This window comes from Pezoporus wallicus, unplaced genomic scaffold (genome assembly GCF_028554395.1).
Source record: "Pezoporus wallicus isolate ANWC-B61680 ecotype Strahan unplaced genomic scaffold, APGP_CSIRO_Pwel_v1 scaffold_6885, whole genome shotgun sequence".
Taxonomy (NCBI): Eukaryota; Metazoa; Chordata; class Aves; order Psittaciformes; family Psittacidae; genus Pezoporus; species Pezoporus wallicus.
The window spans coordinates 2,107,288-2,125,086 of NW_026638858.1; the positions used below are offsets into that span (position 1 = coordinate 2,107,288).

At 43.0% G+C, this 17,799-nt stretch overlaps 1 protein-coding gene across 4 annotated transcripts in view; it reads left to right on the top strand.

Moving 5' to 3' along the window:
* The window catches only part of MOB2 (MOB kinase activator 2), a 120,098-nt gene that overhangs the window by 78,027 nt on the left and 24,272 nt on the right, over positions 1 to 17,799 (top strand). The window contains exon 1 of one of the 4 annotated variants that reach the window (XM_057412889.1): positions 7,284 to 7,479. The exons of the other annotated variants lie outside the window; for them this stretch is intronic. Coding sequence (XP_057268872.1) covers positions 7,370 to 7,479 — 110 coding nt within the window. The 5' untranslated portion in view covers positions 7,284 to 7,369. Of the gene's footprint in view, positions 1 to 7,283; positions 7,480 to 17,799 lie in introns of those variants that run through there. 4 annotated transcript variants of the gene reach the window in all.

Sequence of the window (17,799 nt, forward strand, 5' to 3'; positions counted from 1 at the left end):
GATCATGTTGGGTTTTGTAAGATGCTTTAAGTTTTACACTATTGAAGTGTGAGATTCAAATCAAATGGGTAAGTGAATGCATTTAAGCCTTTTTTTTTAATCAGAAAATCAAAGTGTGAAAGCTGGCTATGCTTTTTGTAATGAGTTTTTGGGAGATTACAAGCCGGTTACTTGTCCTATGCAGTTTTTTGTGGCTGTGCCTACATAAGTGTGTGTTCCATGTGCATCACAGGCAGGACTGGCAAGCGCATCGAAGACCCAAGACATTACTGCTGTAGGTATGTTGTGGTTCTCATGTGTAACATCTTGACTGTGACCAAGTGTCAAGAATTGCCCTATAAAATGCCAAGGTTTTTCTAGTAAATATACAATCTCTCATTTAGCATACTGAAAAAGAGCTGTTATTTTTTTTCAATCCACTCAGTGCTTTCTCAGGGGTATGTTGAGCCTTCTTCAAAGGCAAGATCTTCATGCTTTTACTTCCATGACTGTTTGAAATGCAGGCATGTAACTTGAGCAGGGGCAAGTACCTGTGACAAACCACTTGTTAGTGTCTTTCTGTAGCCCTGTGTCCATTTCCTATGCATGCCTTCACATGCACACTGACCAAACAGGTTTTACTTCAGAGCTATGAAGCGGCCCCTCCCCTAGACTGAGCTGCCGCAGTGCAAACAGCACTGACGCAGATTTGCAAGACTGGAGGACTGCTGGAAAAATTTTCATCTGTTTCATAAATTTGAGCTATTTCAGGTTTTAATTTGGGTGTTCTGTGGCATCGTTTACATGGCAAAAGCTGTTATGGCTTCCTGTTGCTCTGATCTGTGTTGGGCCTGTGAGGTATTAAGAAATCAAATTAGCTGAGAAGTAGCATCTGTGTTTTGAGTCATATATGGAATGCAAACGTGCACTGGTCTAAGTGTGAACCAAGTCAATTTTCAGACTTCTGTCTTTTGTGGTCCTGCTTTCTAGAAGTAGTAGCTAAGGAATTATTCTGTAAGTGCCGGGAACTAAAATGAACAGTTTCCCCTATTTAATCTTACATAATGTAAGTTCTGTGTGTTATGTTTTGTAACGCACTCCTGGACAAAAATCCCCTAGAATAAATTTCATGCTTCTTTCATGAATTGTTTTCCCCTCTTGTTGTCATCTAAATGGAACATTACCAGATAAAATCATTTGCTATACTGCAATGAAGCCATTCTTAGCACAAAAAAAGGAGGGAAACTTGTATTTCCTTAGTGGCTCCCCATCTGTCTGGGAAAACTCTGCAAGTTCACTCCCAGCATCTCTCTTTTTCCTTCTATGCCTTTCCCACCCAAGTGAAGATAGTCCTGACCAATTAACAGTTCTGACACACATACCCTCCTTTCCTGTGCTGATTACACCTTTGACTCCTTAGTCTAGAGTTTCGTGCCAATTTGCAATTAGGGTTTTCTTTTCTGTGCCATATTTACCCAAGTCTGTGAAAACAGTAGTTGTGTTATAAAACTTACAGGGAGAGTTCTGTATATGTGTAGCAAGTAGCCCTGAATATGTTAAACAATCCCTGGGGAGAACTTCTTAGCCAAGTTTCAGGAGTTTTACCTCTTTATATGAAGCTTGAGGTCCAGCTTATTTGGGGTAGGGAAGGAAAAGGAGTCTTTCATTTTAGCGTTTCTGTATCAAATACATATTGCACTAGTGCTTCCTGGGAGTGCAGCCTAGTTAAATTTCAAAATTGGGCCAACAAAAAAAAAAGGAAGGGTAAAATGTGAGATAAATTTCTCACTTGTGTTATATCTAGGATGGAACTAACAGTAGCTGCAATGGTGTAAATTAAGCAACTCAATCTTTACATTATGCTGCAAGCACCCCATGCAGCCTATCAGCAGGTACTCTGCTTAATAAGACTTCTTCCTCTGACTTAATCTTAGAGATACATGTGTGGAAAGACACCAGTTTGGGCACTCAGAATGATAAATGCAGTAGCTTCACTGGCACATCTTTATTTCTGTTTTCTTCTCTCTTCCTCCCCCACTGAAAGCAAAAAGGGGATTTTATCCTCTTTGAGATAGATGCTGCATGTCACTTTAGCTTCAGTAACACCTGGAGCTATGCTAGGCTTTTGCCCAGCAAACTTTGTCTGGATGGAAGACAGTTTTATGAGGGTGATAGATTTGAGCTGTTTATTTGCAAATATTTTTCCGGTTTATTGTTCCTTTATATTGTAGTGCCAAGCGTATTGTTTTGCAAACCAGAAAGAGGAAAACTTTCTGCTTCCTGAGGCTGTCATTGTGATGTTTTATTGTTCTGGAATGAGCTATGCAAGAAAGGTCCTGTATAGGGACTTCTTCATCTGTCACTGCTATATAATGGTATACAACACCTTAGTACAGAAAGAACTTTTTCAGTTGAAAGCAGAGGAAACTTTCATTAGAATGCAGTAATCTTTGAACTCGCCCAGGATACAGATAATAACTTTTAAAAACAGAATTTACTTTTGTAACAGTGGTAAGCTTTCAGTGATACTGGAAACTAAGGTCTGAATCTCGTATTTCTGTCCAACTCCACAAATTGACTTGGCATCTACATGCCTGGAAGAGCTGCTCAGGAAACAGCTGTCCTGCTGGTGTCTGTTTTGCTTTTGTCACTTGAGGTGGGCTGACTCAGGAGCACTGATTGAAATGCAAGTGACAAAAATCAACACAGTCCTCTGTTTCTGATCACTTCCACATGTAGAGTCCCATCTTTTCTTAATAGTACTTGGGCACTTGCTGAGTGCTGTTGAGGTGATTATCTCCTGCTGAGCTGCTGCTATTGATACTTCCTTCAAGACATTCATGTTCTTCAGCTCTCATTCATACATACTTCTTGATGAACCTGGCTTCCCTTGACATTTGAGATGTGTCTACGCGTGTGCCAGAAATACAGTACCTTTGCAGTCATGATTTCTTTGGTACATACAGCAGCATTCACTTTCCTTGTTCTTTGTTCTGCCTTTTTACTGTGGCTTTTTTGGATTTTTTTTTTTTTCCTGAATAAATTCTTGATAGATGCATCTTGATAGCTATATATAAAAACTGTGATGAATCCTTGGTTCTTATTTAGTGCATCCTTTCTAAAATGCCATAATACAAATTATTTGGAATTCCTGGTGGAACTTTACTGGTATTTTGGCATATTTTGCTGTTCTTGCTACAATTGATTGTTGTTATGGATTAGGTGAGAATTATCATATACCCTTTTTTCCTCTCTGCCTATTGCAGACACCCTCCCCATGTCAATGAAGCTGAAGGTGGTGGTTGCAGGATAAACACTGACTTCTTGTTACCAGAGCTTTCAGTAAAGCAGCAAATGTATGCAGCTTGTTGCTTACAAATGCTGCTTTTAAGATCAATCTCTTATGCACAAACTTTCTGCAGTGAGTGTGGCCAGTGTCGATAAGGCTTGTATCACAAGACTCTGTGTGGTCAGGAAGACTGATTTCTCTTGCTGTTATCACAAGAGTGGAGCTGAAAGTATGCCCTCGAAATCATTATTCCCCCCCCCCCCCCCCCTTCACCATGACCACATCCAAGCTGCTTTTTGAGACTGGAACAACTTTGATTTCACCCTGCCTTCTGTCCAAAATCCATGTCTTTGCTGTCTACGTGGAGCAGAGCAGCTTGTGCCGTCTTTGCTGAGTGAGGATGACAAAATGGAGAGTAAATGTAATCTTAGTATAAATCCTACTTAGAGGCAGGCTAAAGGATGAAGTGCTTTCATTGATGATTTTGAGCAGTTCCAGAAACCTGCGGATGTGCTGTGAGGTAACTGGTAAGGGTACTTGGCTACATGGCAGCAGAGCACACTGAAGTCAAACAAAAGGGCTAATTAGGTAACAAAATTGAAACATTGTATGTCAGGCAGGGACACAGATAATATTCAGCTTAATTTAAAGCAGAACTTTACAATCTGACATTACAAGGCCTCATTTCTATGCATACAAATGATGAGTTGTACCTTAATCAAAGTAATGGTTATGATATTCTCCACTCCCTCCCCAACACTGTTTGCTTGTCTGGATTGACATGATGATACGACTTGCTTTCTTTACCAAACCTCTGGGCACCTGTGGTGGCTGCTTTGCACTTAACTTTTATGGTATTGTAAAATGGGCAAATAAATACGTAACTGTTAACTACTGCTTATAACATCATTGTAAATACAAGCATTATTCATAAAATCTATAAATACCATTCCTTGGCTTCGTAGTTGGGATCAATGTAGAGAACTTTCTGTCAGTGTACTATAAGTACATAGAGTCATGTGTAGGTGGTGGGAACTGGGGCTCCCATTGTTTTGTGCCACTGATGATGTTGTTTTGCTGATGTGTCTGTAGGACTGCTGCAAGTCTTACAGCTGTCGGTAGGTCCATTCACAGATACTTCTGTTAATGGTTTAGTGATGACTTCAGTTCACAGCTACACAATCTTTCAACCCTGGCTGGTGGGTCAGGGGTATGCTAGCACCAGTTTGCCACTGCTGAAGCACACTTGTGCTATGGACAGATTCAACAGTAGTTATGTGCAGAGGATGTTGAAGAAGCAAGTGGAAAAGAATCATAGAATCAACTAGGTTGGAAAAGACCTTTAAAATCAGGACTGCCATGCTACTAATGGATGTAAATAGGCAGGATATTGCATGGTGGTAAGACATGCCCTTGAGGAAGTGCAGATCTGCATTCTTTGGAATATGCATACATAGAGATCAGACCAGTAGCCATGTTCAAATAAAGATACTGCTTTTAGATTGAGTACTGCTCTTCCTGGATGCAGCAGCTTTCAAGCACACCCATTTGTGTCTGCGCATGTGCTCTGGATCTTGTTAAAGTGTGAGAATCCGTGCTGCTGGTATGTTTTAAATTACTTATGTTGATGCCATATAAATAAAATGTGCATGCTTAAGTTGTGCTTCCTATAATAACCTCATTTCATTTTTATTATTTTGAAGCATTTAAAATTGACTTTGACATGCTGTTGGGCTTTCCCACAGCTTGCACAGAATCCAGTACTGCAGGTAATCTATAGCATGCAGTTGATCTGAAAAGGGGATGCAGCTTGAATGGAGGAAAAATGATAGGTGGAGGAGAAGCTGGAAGGGGTGCTGTGGAGATGTATGGTTGAGGAATGGGAAAGGCATCTGTTTGATACAGAAGCTAACAGAATAGAGAAGTGGGTCATTTATCTGGGTCAAAGTAAAAAGATACCAGGTTTAAAAATTCTATTTCAGTTGATCTATCACATTTAACAGCAGAGCATCAGCTCCTAACCTGTGTGGGATCATTGAAGTTCCATCTCTGAAGAGCAAATGTTTGGCTGTCAGAGTCACTGAGAGGCCAGCTTTCCTAATACAACTGCAAGACCAGAGAGCTGTATTTATTTTGGCTTGACCCCTGGATTTTTCTTTAATTTACTTTGGATAGACTGTTTTGAAAACTTAAGCTGCTTTATATCACCAGCTTGTTGGTTTTAGGGTGGGCTTTTAACAAACAAAATTCTCTTTGTGCAGATTTCACTGGTGAACGAAGTGAGAGCGACTACTCTCTTGGCAGGTGTCCTTCCTCTGCATGCCAAGACTCTTTGCTTTTTAATGTTACTGTGACAAGTTGCTGTTGCTTGGGGAAAAGATTGAGCGAGCATCAGATTTTTCCAGGGTTGGATAATCTTCTGTATGAAGCACTGGGCTGTGGAGTGAAAGCTGAGCTGTGCTGAGCTGCAGGCTTCCTGTGTGCTATCAGTGAAGTCATTAAAACTCCAGCTTAAGTGGATTGCTGGGAGAGTGGGAATAAAAATACCTCCTCGTTCACAAGGGTGTGGAGGCCCAACTGGGACATGGGACTGAAAGTGCATAACTGACCGACACCGCTGCCTGGGTCAGTGCTTCGGGTGCAGGTTATTTCTCCTCATGAGGCTGCAGTTTTTCATGGCTTTGTGCCAACAGTGGCCACATCCCCACAAACTTTGACCAAGGGATACCAGGTTGGTGACAGCAGCAATGGTGTGATTGTGCTAAGTCTAATTCAACAAGTCTGGTGGCCTTCAGTTTACAGGGGAAGATGCCCTTTTGGTGAACCAGTTGGAGTGCTTGGCTGTACATGACTGGGTACACCCTTGAGCATTTGGCTGTACCCTTCCTTCTGACTGCAGCTGCGCCTGCCAAAGACAGCAAAACCACTGTTCTGTCCAAGATGCCACACATTGAGTCTTAGCGTGTCAGAATAAGTGACATCCTCAGGGTTTTGTGTTCTATATCATGTCTTACTAGAGCTGTCAGGGTTTTTGTTATGATTTGGCTCTGAGTGCTACATCAGCAAGCTCTGGGCACAACTGCCTGGTCCAGAATGTGTGTGTAGAGTGACTCAAGGAGCTGCTCATACAGCACCTTTCTAAGGACTGTTAGGAAAACTTATGACAAAGTGGCTTCTCAGTGTAAAACTGCTGGTCTGTCTCAAGAGACCTTGCTTGTGTTTAGGGGTGCTGCTCCACCTTTGAGGACCATTACCCAAGTGCCTGTCCTTAACTTAACTGGTCATAATGGCAAGGTGTCTCTTGCTGTTTATGGTTTTACTGTTCTTCAACCTTCCTCAGTTTAAACCCCTCTCACAAAGGTTTTGATGTCATTAGAATCATAGAATAGTCAGGGTTGGAAAGGACCTTAAGGTCGTCTAGTTCCAACCCCCTGGGCTGTTTGTGGCAGAACCTGTCTAGCTTTGCTCTTGGGCTAGCCTATGCCCTTTGTTTGTCACAGTCCTGAGAGCACAGTGCAAACCCTAGCTCATCAAGGGCGTCATTATTCCCATTTCTCACCAGGAGTCCGGTGTGGCCCTGTTACAGATGGGGCCCGTATTGCAGACCAACAGCAGCGTGTTTGCCCTGTGCCCCGCAGCAGCTCCGCCCCAGCAAATCCGCACTCTTCCTTTTTGGCTGCCAAAAGACGTGGCAGGTTATTACTGGCGGTGGTGCTTGTGTTGGGCTCTGCTGCTTGGACATGTCTAGGCCCGGGGCCGGGTGCGTCTTTCCTCCTGTCCTACCGCCTGCAACGCTGCTGACGCCCGCAGGGCCTTGCAGCCTTTCTCTCGACGTGCAACGGAGCCCCGCAGCGCCCGGGCACGGGGCAGGAGCGGCAGCTGCGGCCCTGCCCGGCTCCGCTGCCCGTGCGCGGCCGATGGGGGCGGTGCCGGGCGGAGGCGCAACGGCCTCCGTCCGCCCCCTACGCCGCCGCTCATTGGCGGGGCCGGGCCGGTGCGGGGCGCTCGTGGGGGCAGTGGAGGGGAGCCGGGGCCGTGCCGAGCCCGCGGCGTGTCCCCGCTCGGCTGCGCTGGGCTGCGCCGCGCTCCTCCCGCCGTACCATGGTTGGGGATCACGGCAGCCTCCCCGGTGAACGGACCGTCCTCGCCCAGAGTCCCAAACCCGGATTAAGCTGCAAAATGGTCTTGCAGGCGGTGGGCAAAGTGCTGCGGTAAGGACGGGAGCGGCGGGCGGGCAGGGCGGCTGCGGGTGTCTGAACGGGGGTCGCCCCCAGGAACGCGTGTGCGGCCCCCCCCCCCCCGAGAGAGAAGGGAGCTGGAGCTCAAGTTAACAACTTGGCCCGGGCGCCTTGCTCCGCTCGGCCCCTCTCGTGTCGGGGGGAGGGAGTCAGCTTTTGGCTCCCTCCGGATCTTGTGTAGCCATCCGGGAGAGTGGAAGTTGGAATGGCAATAGCTACTTGGAGAGAAACATTTGTCCACCCATAATACTGCAGTCAAGTTTTGTTTGTGCTCCATGAGAGCTAAATTTCCAGGACGTAAGCAGTCAGTGAAGGTCCTGGCTTTCCTGAATACGGAGCCTGACCAAATGGCTACGTATGCTTTGGCATGTTTTCGACAGAAATGTTGTAAGATGAGGGGAAAAAATTGCTCATGTAGCTCGAAAGGACTTGTGTGAACACTGAGGAGTGTATGACTACCGAGACCAAAACCAGACTCTTTGGCAAAGGATGTGCAGTAATTTGATTCAGAGGAGTTCTGACCCTTTCTGCTTTGCAGGGAAAAACATCACCGCAAATATTAGGATTAGCAGCCTTGCTCTTCAACAACTGCAGCTCTTTATTTTGGTTATGTTCAAATGTTTGTCTGGGGTCTGTGAAGAATGGCAGTGCTGCTCCAAAAAGGAGCCTTGTTTCTCTGGCGCAACTTTGTTTGGCAAGCTTTGGTTTGTCTCCGTTCCCTGCTGTCTGTTGCCAATTGTTAAATATTTGTCAACAGAAACATTATCTCGCTCTTCTTCTGTTGCCTCCTGTCTTTTCTCTCCCCAACAGTTTGGGGGAGCTGTTTATTAAAGTAGCACGTTCTGATCACAAAGCAGATGAGCTCTGGCTGTGATTTGAAGCCCAGTGAACGTCTCTAGTTTAAGTAGGCTTAGTGAGAAGAACTGCTTGGAGTTGCTCTTGACCAAAAGTGCTGTATTGCAGGACTTCTGTTGTGTCGTGTCGTCCTCCACCTCCAAACCCCAGTCGTTTCCTGTAGAAGACATTAATTTAAGGATTTCAGGTTTCTCTTTCAGCTTTTTAACGAGTTTAATGTCCTTTCTTTGCATTTTTGGGGTTGTTGTGTCTGTGATTCTATGTTGTGGTACACAGCTGGTCATATCATAAAATCCTTTTTGGCCAATGGCTTGCTATTCATGCTGTGAACCATTTGAAGTTTTTGGTAGCTGTTCTGTTGGCAGCACTCCCAGATGTAAATAGGTGTGTGCCTCTGTAGGGAAGAATTGCCAAACCTTTTGTTCAGCATGTATAGCAGTTTATTTTAAAGTATAGGTGACTTCCTGTGACTTAGCAGAACATATATTTTAATGATTTTTCAGTGCATGTGTTTGCAAAAGCATGACATAACCTTGTCCTTTCTGCTCCAGCTGGAGGACGTGCAGAAATTGTGCATAATTTTGTGTTTGTTTTCTGGTTTTTATTTTCTACATATACTATAAAACACTTGTGAAAGCAGGAAAAAGTCATTGTTGTACATGAAATATGTTGGGCTTGGGAGTTAATAGTGTAACTACATTTTGCTAAGCTGCTCCTACATGGGAGCGATTACTGTTTTGTAGCAGAGGTTTTTTCAGTGTGTCTTTCCATTCTGGATTATCTCTTTTTGCACCCTTTAGAGAGAAATGCAAAGTCACAGAAACCAGTTCTCTTATTTCTGAAATGGGTGCATTATCTGACTGTGTCTGTGTTGCTTCATCTTGCTTTTCAGTTTTTGTTCTGTACAACATAAACTCATCCTATTCTGCAAAGAACTTAGTGTAAGAGCACAGGCACTAGCTAGGAGCCTAAATAAATAGGAAGTCAAATCAGAGTTTTCTTATTGCAGAAATCGGGTATTTGTGCTTAAAGAAGTGTGAGCCCAGTGATGGTGAAAGAACGAGCCACATGGGAGCTCATTTAGGCTGAAAATGGTGGCTTGTTGGTGACAGCTGTGGTGGGATTTCTTTGAATGTAGGCATCCACAGCTGAGCTTTCTCCACTTAATTGTCTGTGGAGAAGAACAGGGAACTTACAGATGTGGTTGAACGCAGAGGTGCAATGCCAGCCCAGTACAGCATGACCAGCTCACTTGTTAGCACTTACATTGTAGTCATGCGAACTTAAATGAGATGATTCCACATTACTGGCATGGTTTAGCATCTATTTCAGAGTAAGCGTGGGACAGAGAGTATCAGATAACACTTTTGAGCCTGGCCACCTGAACCACTGCTGAGTTTTGTGTGGTCTGTGCAAAAGATGAATCAATACTAAACTAGACAAAGTAATTTTTCTTCTGTTGATCAGGTCTGCAAATGGCTTGGTGATGAGAAGAGGGTGTCTTGCTTGCGTGTAGCATGCTGTTATTAACAGCCTACTGCATTTTAGGCTTTTTTCTCAGGCATAACTGGGAACTGTCATCATCACTGCCCCCACCCATCCTCCACCCTCCACAGGCTGCCAAGGATTTATAGGAATTCACAGTAGACAAAGAGTAGAGTGCCTGTCTTCTCTTCAAATTGCCCTGTTTCTCTTTCTGTCCTGATTGTGAATTATAAAGCTCAGTTGTGCTGGTACGATGGTCAGTCAGCATGATTTTCCTCCGTAGGAAATTCATTGTACATCATTGACATGAGTTGCATGTACTTACAAGTAACTCACTCTTGAAGCTTTTAATGTACAAGTTGTTTTCATTAGTTAGTAGGTCTGAGGCCTCCTAGCTGCTGTGTGCCAGAGTGTCACTAGTAATAACAGCTGCCAAAGGAAAAATGAGTACAGGGAGGAAGCATGGAGGGAAGTGTATAGAAGCAAAAAGGCTTTGCAAGAAGAAGTAGCAGCCCTCAGAAGAGTTTAAAAGAGTGTGAGGAAAGACAAATGAACCAGAAAGGGGGGAAAAAGGTAACAAAAGCAACAGATGTGCTCTCAGCCTTTCTAATTAATTTTTTATGAAAGCTACTGTTAGGTTTATTACTCCTTTAAATTATTAGTGATTCAGCTATGAAGAACTCTGGAGATGCTTGTATCTTTCATCATATGGGCTAGTAGACTGTGTTTAACATTTCGGGGATGGGACCAAGACTACACACTTGTAATGATTTAAAAAAATTAAAATACCATTAGAAAAGTGTCATCTCCCCTTTAAATTAATCATAGCATAGCTGAGGTGAAGTTCTGTGTATTCCTTAGCACAACGTTTAATTAGGGCTTTCGTTTCACTTCAGATGTTTTTGAAATAGGTTAATCTCATTTTTCCTGTCTCATGTAATGAATTGTGTAATTATTTAGCCCATGGTTAGGGAGGGGAAAAAAGCCAAGATGGACACAGTTTTCCTGTTGTTTTGGTTTTTTTTTGTCTTGTTCTGTTTTCTGCAAGTTGGTGGCTCCGCAGAGAGGTAGAAGGGGAAAGGGGAAGAAAGTGCAGTGTAAAAACGTGGAATATTATTCTACTTTTCAGCATTATTTAAGTATTCAAGTTTTGTGATGCAGCTGATTAATGCTGGCCTCCTTGCAGAGGCGTGCTTTTTACTGGCCTCAGGCAGCACAAGCGCAAGGAAGACTCGGGTACATGAGAGATCCCTCTCTGGTTCCAGTGGATAACTGGATCATAAGCGTTCTTCAGAGCAATGGGTTGGTGACTTCAGGACAGAGTGTTCACTGTCTGTGCCGGTGCCAGTGCTTGAACCTGAATTAAGCGCATTTGCCGTGCTGTGGCACTTCGGGTCCTGTGCAGGTGATTTTTAGAGACTGCTGCTCATGCAGCTTCGTAGCCAGTGCATTTCCTCTTAAGTTTCCAGTGAAACCAAGTCCCTTTGGGATAGTTGGCTACTAATCAGTGATACGGTGTCAGGAAAGAGGAATGGTGCAAGCTACAGAGTTGTGATGGCGTTGTGTAATGAATTCTGATAAAGTACAGTGTGGTTTATGTGTGCACACAGCCCAGGAAGAGCGTGGGAATAGAAAACTGAAAACTTCTCTTTCTCAAGAAAGCTTCCCTCCTTACAGCAATGTGCAGGGATTGATTTGGATACCAAGCAAAAAATACCCACCCCACCCCCCTTGCATGAGTGTGCATTGCCATTACCAACAAAGTGGGATTTTTACAGGTGCTTTTCAAGTGTAGTAACTTGTCTCCAGATATAGTGTGATAATGATTGCTTCAGTGAGGTGAATGAGCAGGTTTGTGTTCGCAGCCTGGATGGTGCTGTGTTTTGTCACATCCAGCACTTAGAAATTTTTCAAAAATTAAATTCCTTGTCTATTCCTCAAATAATTCCTGGCAGCTGAAACCAGGATACAAGACTAGGAAGAAACCAGGTTGCGTCTGATCTTGGATTCCGATTTTTAAGTGATTATGCAGAGTCCTTTTAGACATGTTCATGGAAACCCACATAAGGTGGGTAGAAGAAGCGTGTTTGGTGTGACTGCCTCTTCTCCACTGCCTTGACTCATTGCTGAAGACAGCTGTTGTCTGCAATGCTCATGTGTATTGACAGGACTAAAGCAGATATTAAAAAACCCAAAACAATGCTGTGTTATCCTAATTCAGGTAGAAACATTTTTAAGACAATTTCGTCTGGTTTATAGCGTTAGAAAGTAATTAGGAAGAGCCTCATTTAACATTAATCTGATTATTACAGGGATCTGAGGACAGGTGGAAGAGAAGGAAGGAGGGCAGTGTGGGAAGGGGCTTGTAGGGAAGGGGCTTGTAGGCAAAATGCTCTTCAGAGCCATAACAGTTATTTTTATTCTGTTCTTTTTCTTTCTCCCTCCCACAACTTTCCATTGTACCAAAATAGTTCAAAATGTTTATGGTTCAGGGTAACTGATGTCACCAGTTGTTCTGCTGTGTTTTACTGAACATTTCTGTAACAGGAGGTGGTTCCTTGTTCTAGGACAGCCTTTCAAGACTCTCGCCCAGCTACTTGTAAAGGACCAGTGACACTTATAGGGCAGTAACATCCTGTTCTTTGGCAAGGTGTGACCAGGCAGGAGGGCCTTTGCAGTACCTCTTCTGTGCGTATGAAAGCACAGATGTGCTGTGGAGATGGTTCTTTGATGTGAGCGTCCTGTCCTGAGGACAGTGGGCTGCAGTGGAGGTGGGCTTGAGTGGCCTTGCCAGCCTGGTGGACAGGCTGAGAAAGTTGGGGCTGTTTAGCCTGCAGAAGAGAAGGCTGCGTGGAGACCTCATAGCAGCCTTCCAGTATCTGAAGGGACTGTAGTGATAGGATATGGGGTAATGGGTTCAAGTTTAAATGTGAAATTCAGGTTAGATATAAGAATGTTCATTACCGTGGGTTTTTTACTCCTCCATTTCTTTGGGATAGTCGCCTGACTGTTGTTCACCTGTATTTGCTGCAGGAGTGTCATGATTCTAGTGCATTCGTGAAAGTTGGTGGACCACGTGCAGTGTGTTAACTTATTAAAGTCAGTGCCTTTCTTCAGAGGTATTTACAACATTGAGCTGTATTTTGGTTATGTGTTCTACATCCTATGAAGTGATAGCCAGAGGGAGAGGACTGCTAAAATTCTTTGTGTTGAAATAATCCTGTAAGGTGTCTCCAGAGCCTAATATAGGAAGGGCACCTGCCCAAGGTTTAACAAGGTGAGTTTTCCTCTGGGTTAAAGGCAAAAGTATGCTGCTTTTTTTTCTGAAGATTCCCCCCAGCCACTTAAAAAAGAATAGTTTGGGTTGTAGTATCAAACTGAAGTTATTTACCCTTTTATCTCATTTCCTTGGCGTGCATCTGTTTCATTGTAGGATTTGCTCCAGATTTTAGTTGCTTGTTTCTGCCTGGAAGATGATTTCAGTATATATACTTGCAAAAGTATGAGTGTGCAACATCCATCCTTCTGTGAGCTAACTACAATTCCTGGTTTGCCTCTTTGCTTCCTGTTATAATAGCCCATGATTCTGGTGCTGCTCTTTAAGGAGAAAGTATCAGTTTCACACTTAATTTCTGTGTGCTGTTCTCTGGTATCTCAAACTGTCTGTGCACCCCAGGGTCTTTACCAGGTACACTTGTAGGAGAAAAAAAATTCTCTATAGAAGAGCTTTTCTTTTGCCATTCTTGATCTTTGGTGAAGAGTTGTGGTGTTAGGAAGGTGGGCTCCCACCAGTTGTTGCTCTGAGATGGCTAAGACAAAGTTTATCTGTTCCCCTGTCGGACAATTTCTCTGTGACTACACCAAAACTGAGTTTAATAAAGTGTTCTTTTGTTGAGGGGGATTTTCTAATCCTTTTTCTTAATCCCTGGTGCTGTGGGGCTCAACAGAATCTTAACTAAGACTTCAGCAAATTGCTGTCAGAGAAGATGAGATGTTGATTTTCTTTTAAGAGCTGCCAGCACATACTCTCTAGAAAGAGAAGGGTATGGGATATATGGATTAACCCTTTCTTCCAGTTTTCTGAAGAAAAACGCCACTTCTTGGCATTAATGGATTCATTAACACTGGAGCTGAGTTGTTATAGTGTGTCAGAAAATGCTGCTTTGTGAGTTTTCCAAGTTCATTTCTATCTGGCGCTGACATACCTCTAGAATTGCTTTTGCTCAAACAGCAGGGGCTGGTGGTAGTGGATGCTCCCCAGGTAAAAGGAAAATTGTGGATGCCTGTGTAATTCCCTTTATTTTCAAAAAGGAGTCAGCAGTGAATGCAGCTGTCCTCAGAAAGGCAGGTAGTGACAGAATAGTGAAACTCTTAGGAGAGCTTAGTATCTGCAAAAAATAATCTTGGCACACATACAAAATGCATGGCATTAATGAAGAGCGAAGGCTTGGGCTTCTTCGTGGTGATGTATAACAATTCACATGCAGGAGAGATGACATGAGGTGTACCTTGACTCACACTCTAGTCAACCCAGATCTGCTCCTCAGTCTTATGTGAATGCACATTCCAGATTCAGAACACCAAAGCCTTACAGGTGTAAGTGCTGATAATCAGCAGGATGCATTTGGCAAGACGGGGGAAAGGAAGTTGTGACAAATGAGGTTTTGCTGATTCTTCATTACACAAAGTCCTTGATTTTGATGTGACTGCTTTATTTCTTCAGAACAGACCTGTGCAGGGAAAAGATAAAACTGGGGTCTTGAGAGTGCCATCTGTGTGGGACAGGAGAAATTATTCTGTCTCAACTGAGATACACGTTTTTCTGGTTTTCAGCATACGATGCTTTTTTTCACCTCTAGGTGCATCATTGAAATACAAATATTTTTAAATCCAAACATCTTATTTAGTAGTCAAGCTAACCTGTCTGTTAAGTGACCTCAGTTACAAGCTTTTTGAGAAGAATTTCTATTGATTTTTGAAGTAGAGAATTGAGAGGTAACTCGATCACCCAGAAGTGATACTAAACTCCTCCAGAGACAGACTTCTTCACTATTTAGGGACTATCTTTCGTTTCTTTGTGGTGAAACTACTAGTGCAGCTGCACACAAGTAGTATGGTTACACCTCTGCAAAATCAGTATGAACTGTTGGTTGCTGCCAGGAATTGAAACTGGGTTTCTCAGGTGAGCAGTGCAGGCTATCTTTGAGGGGAGTGAGCTGGTCACAGCCATCCCTTGCTTTGAGGTGTGATGTTAGGTTGCAAAGGCCAATGTAAAAGCCCAACTTCACATTGTGTTTTGGGGAAGAATCTTAGGTGTTGGTCTGTGCTTATGTGAACTGAGTCTACAAGAGCAGTTGAAATCCTTGCTTGCCATTTGCACGTGCAGCCAAGGGAATGAAACACATTGAGCACACAACTGTGCCTCTAATTTTAACATTTATTTTGAAAATTGCCAGTTTTCCTTAAGCAATCTCTTGGCTGCGCTTTCAGCATTTAATTAAAGGGTGAGTTTGTATTTCAGCAAGCCCTTGAAGGTGGCACTACAAGTTTTACTGTACCTGTGTTTTAGGGTTTTTCTGACTGCTAATGGATCAGTACGTCTCTGTGGAGGTGCTTTACTTAAACTGTTCTGTCTCCCTTGGTATATCCTGAAAAGTAATAAATTAAGGTTGGGAATCACTGCTGTCTCGTGAGCTGATGAGCAGTGGCTGATCTAACTGTACCAGTAATTAAACTATTATCTACCCTACTATTTTTTTTATCCGTCATTCAGATCTTCTTTACTTTGGCCTGGGACTTCACTGAGTTTATGTTTTAAATAAAGTTTTCTTCCTCTACTGTGCAAAAAGCAAAACTCTAATTTGCTGTTTCCTAGAATGGACTGAAGCGGCTGCATGCTGTTGATGACAGAACTGAACAGAGCACATTGCATCATTCTGTCAAAGTTTAAAAGTTGACTACATGGTTAGAGTAGTGAATGTTTTGTATGTACTGTTTGTTAACACAAGTTACCTAATTAAGGTAATTCTTTGATTCCTTTTATCATTAACTCTTTCTCTTACCCTGTGAAGAGGCACAGTCTATGCCTTCTAACTGTGGCTTTCAGGTTTTTTTGTTTAATGAGGTAGCTCCTACTAAACTGAAAGGCTCTGCTGCTCATCATTGATCTGATCTAAGGCATGGCAGGAGAGGTGGCTTAAATCAAAGCCAGAATATTAACAGAATGAAAAAAAAATACTTTGATCTTCACAGCTGCCATAGAGGGAGAACTGACCTTGACCAGTGGTCATTTCTAAATCCTTCCTAATTAAAATGCTGTAGTTAAAGTGTGAGAGATTGTGGAGCTTGAGACAGTGGATGAGAATTTCAGGTGGTGCTGATTCTTCACATTGGTATTTCTTTGCCCAACCTGTTCAATAACTAATGACTGGGTAGGTAAGTGAATTCCTCCCAGTTGTGTCCCAATGTAACAAGGTGCACATGTGTGTGCTAGTACAGATGCTTTAAAGTTGAGCTTACAGGTGCAGGCATGCAAAATTGATTATGAATAGTGAAAACAACTTGAGTTTATGTTGTTTACTGAAGCTCCTACAAAATAACTCTTGGAAGCTGTGTGGAGTAGCTGTATTGTTACCTGTGTTTCTGTGTTCACGCTCAGTTGTGGCATGCCTGAGCACTTTTCTGTCCTATTAAACCACGGGTTTTTTAGGTGTAAACCACATGGTGTTAATGTGAAGGGTTCAGCTGATGAACTCCTGCTTATTGTGGGATTACATATGGGTGATGTCTTCAAAGGTGGAAATGTAGTAGCAAGGCAGGTGATTAATTTGTTTTCACTCTCTTCCCAGCAAAAATAACTTAATTTACCCTTCCCGTGTAAGACACTTTTTGTGCCTGAATAGTTGTAATTTGCCCAGTCCTGCCAGAAGTAAAAAAGACATGGTCCTTTACTGCTCCCTGTCTCTGGGGAGCTGAGAAGAGAGACAACAACTGTGACTGAGCTCAGCTGCAAGCTGACATGTTCCACCATGTCGAAAAATATTTGATTGAGAGCACAGAGTGAGTATTCTGGTTAACTGGGGAATGCCGTGTGGTCCATGCTGCAGCCTCTGACTGCACAGCGTGATTATAAAATACATTTTTAAACATTTCTGTAGACTTTTGGAAGTTGAGAAATGTCTAACATGCTCATAATCTGAAATTTACATTACATGTACCTGTCTTCCAAAACGGTGTGTGGGTAAGGTGGTGAGCTTGGCATGCACACCTAACATATTCTCTTTGTTGCGTGTTTTCTTTAAGCCACAGCAGTGCTTAAAGCTAGTTAGTATTGTTGGAGAAATGTATTTTGTTGTACAAAGAGAGCTTGCAAGGCAAAAAGGCAGTGAGGGAACTAAAACACCTCTTAAAAAGACAAAACCAGCCTGCACCATCGTACTCTCTGAGCAGAGCAGACTCTCTGTGTTTGTGTATCTTGGGCTATATAGCAAGAAGCCTGTCTGACTGCTGAAGCCAGGTTGCTATGGTGAAATAATTCCCAGCAATTAAAGCACAGTTCTATCCTGAAAAGCAACTCTGTGCAAGCTGTGTTGTGAAATCCCACATTTATGAGGCTGTGAGGTTTCCAAATCAAATTTGCTTGGTTTAGAAATATAAAGATAGCTTTGCAATCTGCCAGCTCCACAAGCTTTGGAAGGGTTGGAAGATAACAGTGTCCTCAGTGGTGTATGTGCTCTGGTGGTTAACTCCCTCCCCGCAAAGGTGGACTGAAGCGTACTGTATGTGCTCTTCTAGAAAGATAACAGGGCTGCATCAGAATAACCAGGAGGAGCAGTTGCTGCCAACACTTGAATTTAGTCATGACACAGAAGTCAAAGTAACTCCAAGTGTCTTCCAGTGGAAGATTACAGGATAATAAATAAATCTCTGCTGAAGTTAACAGACATGTCTGAA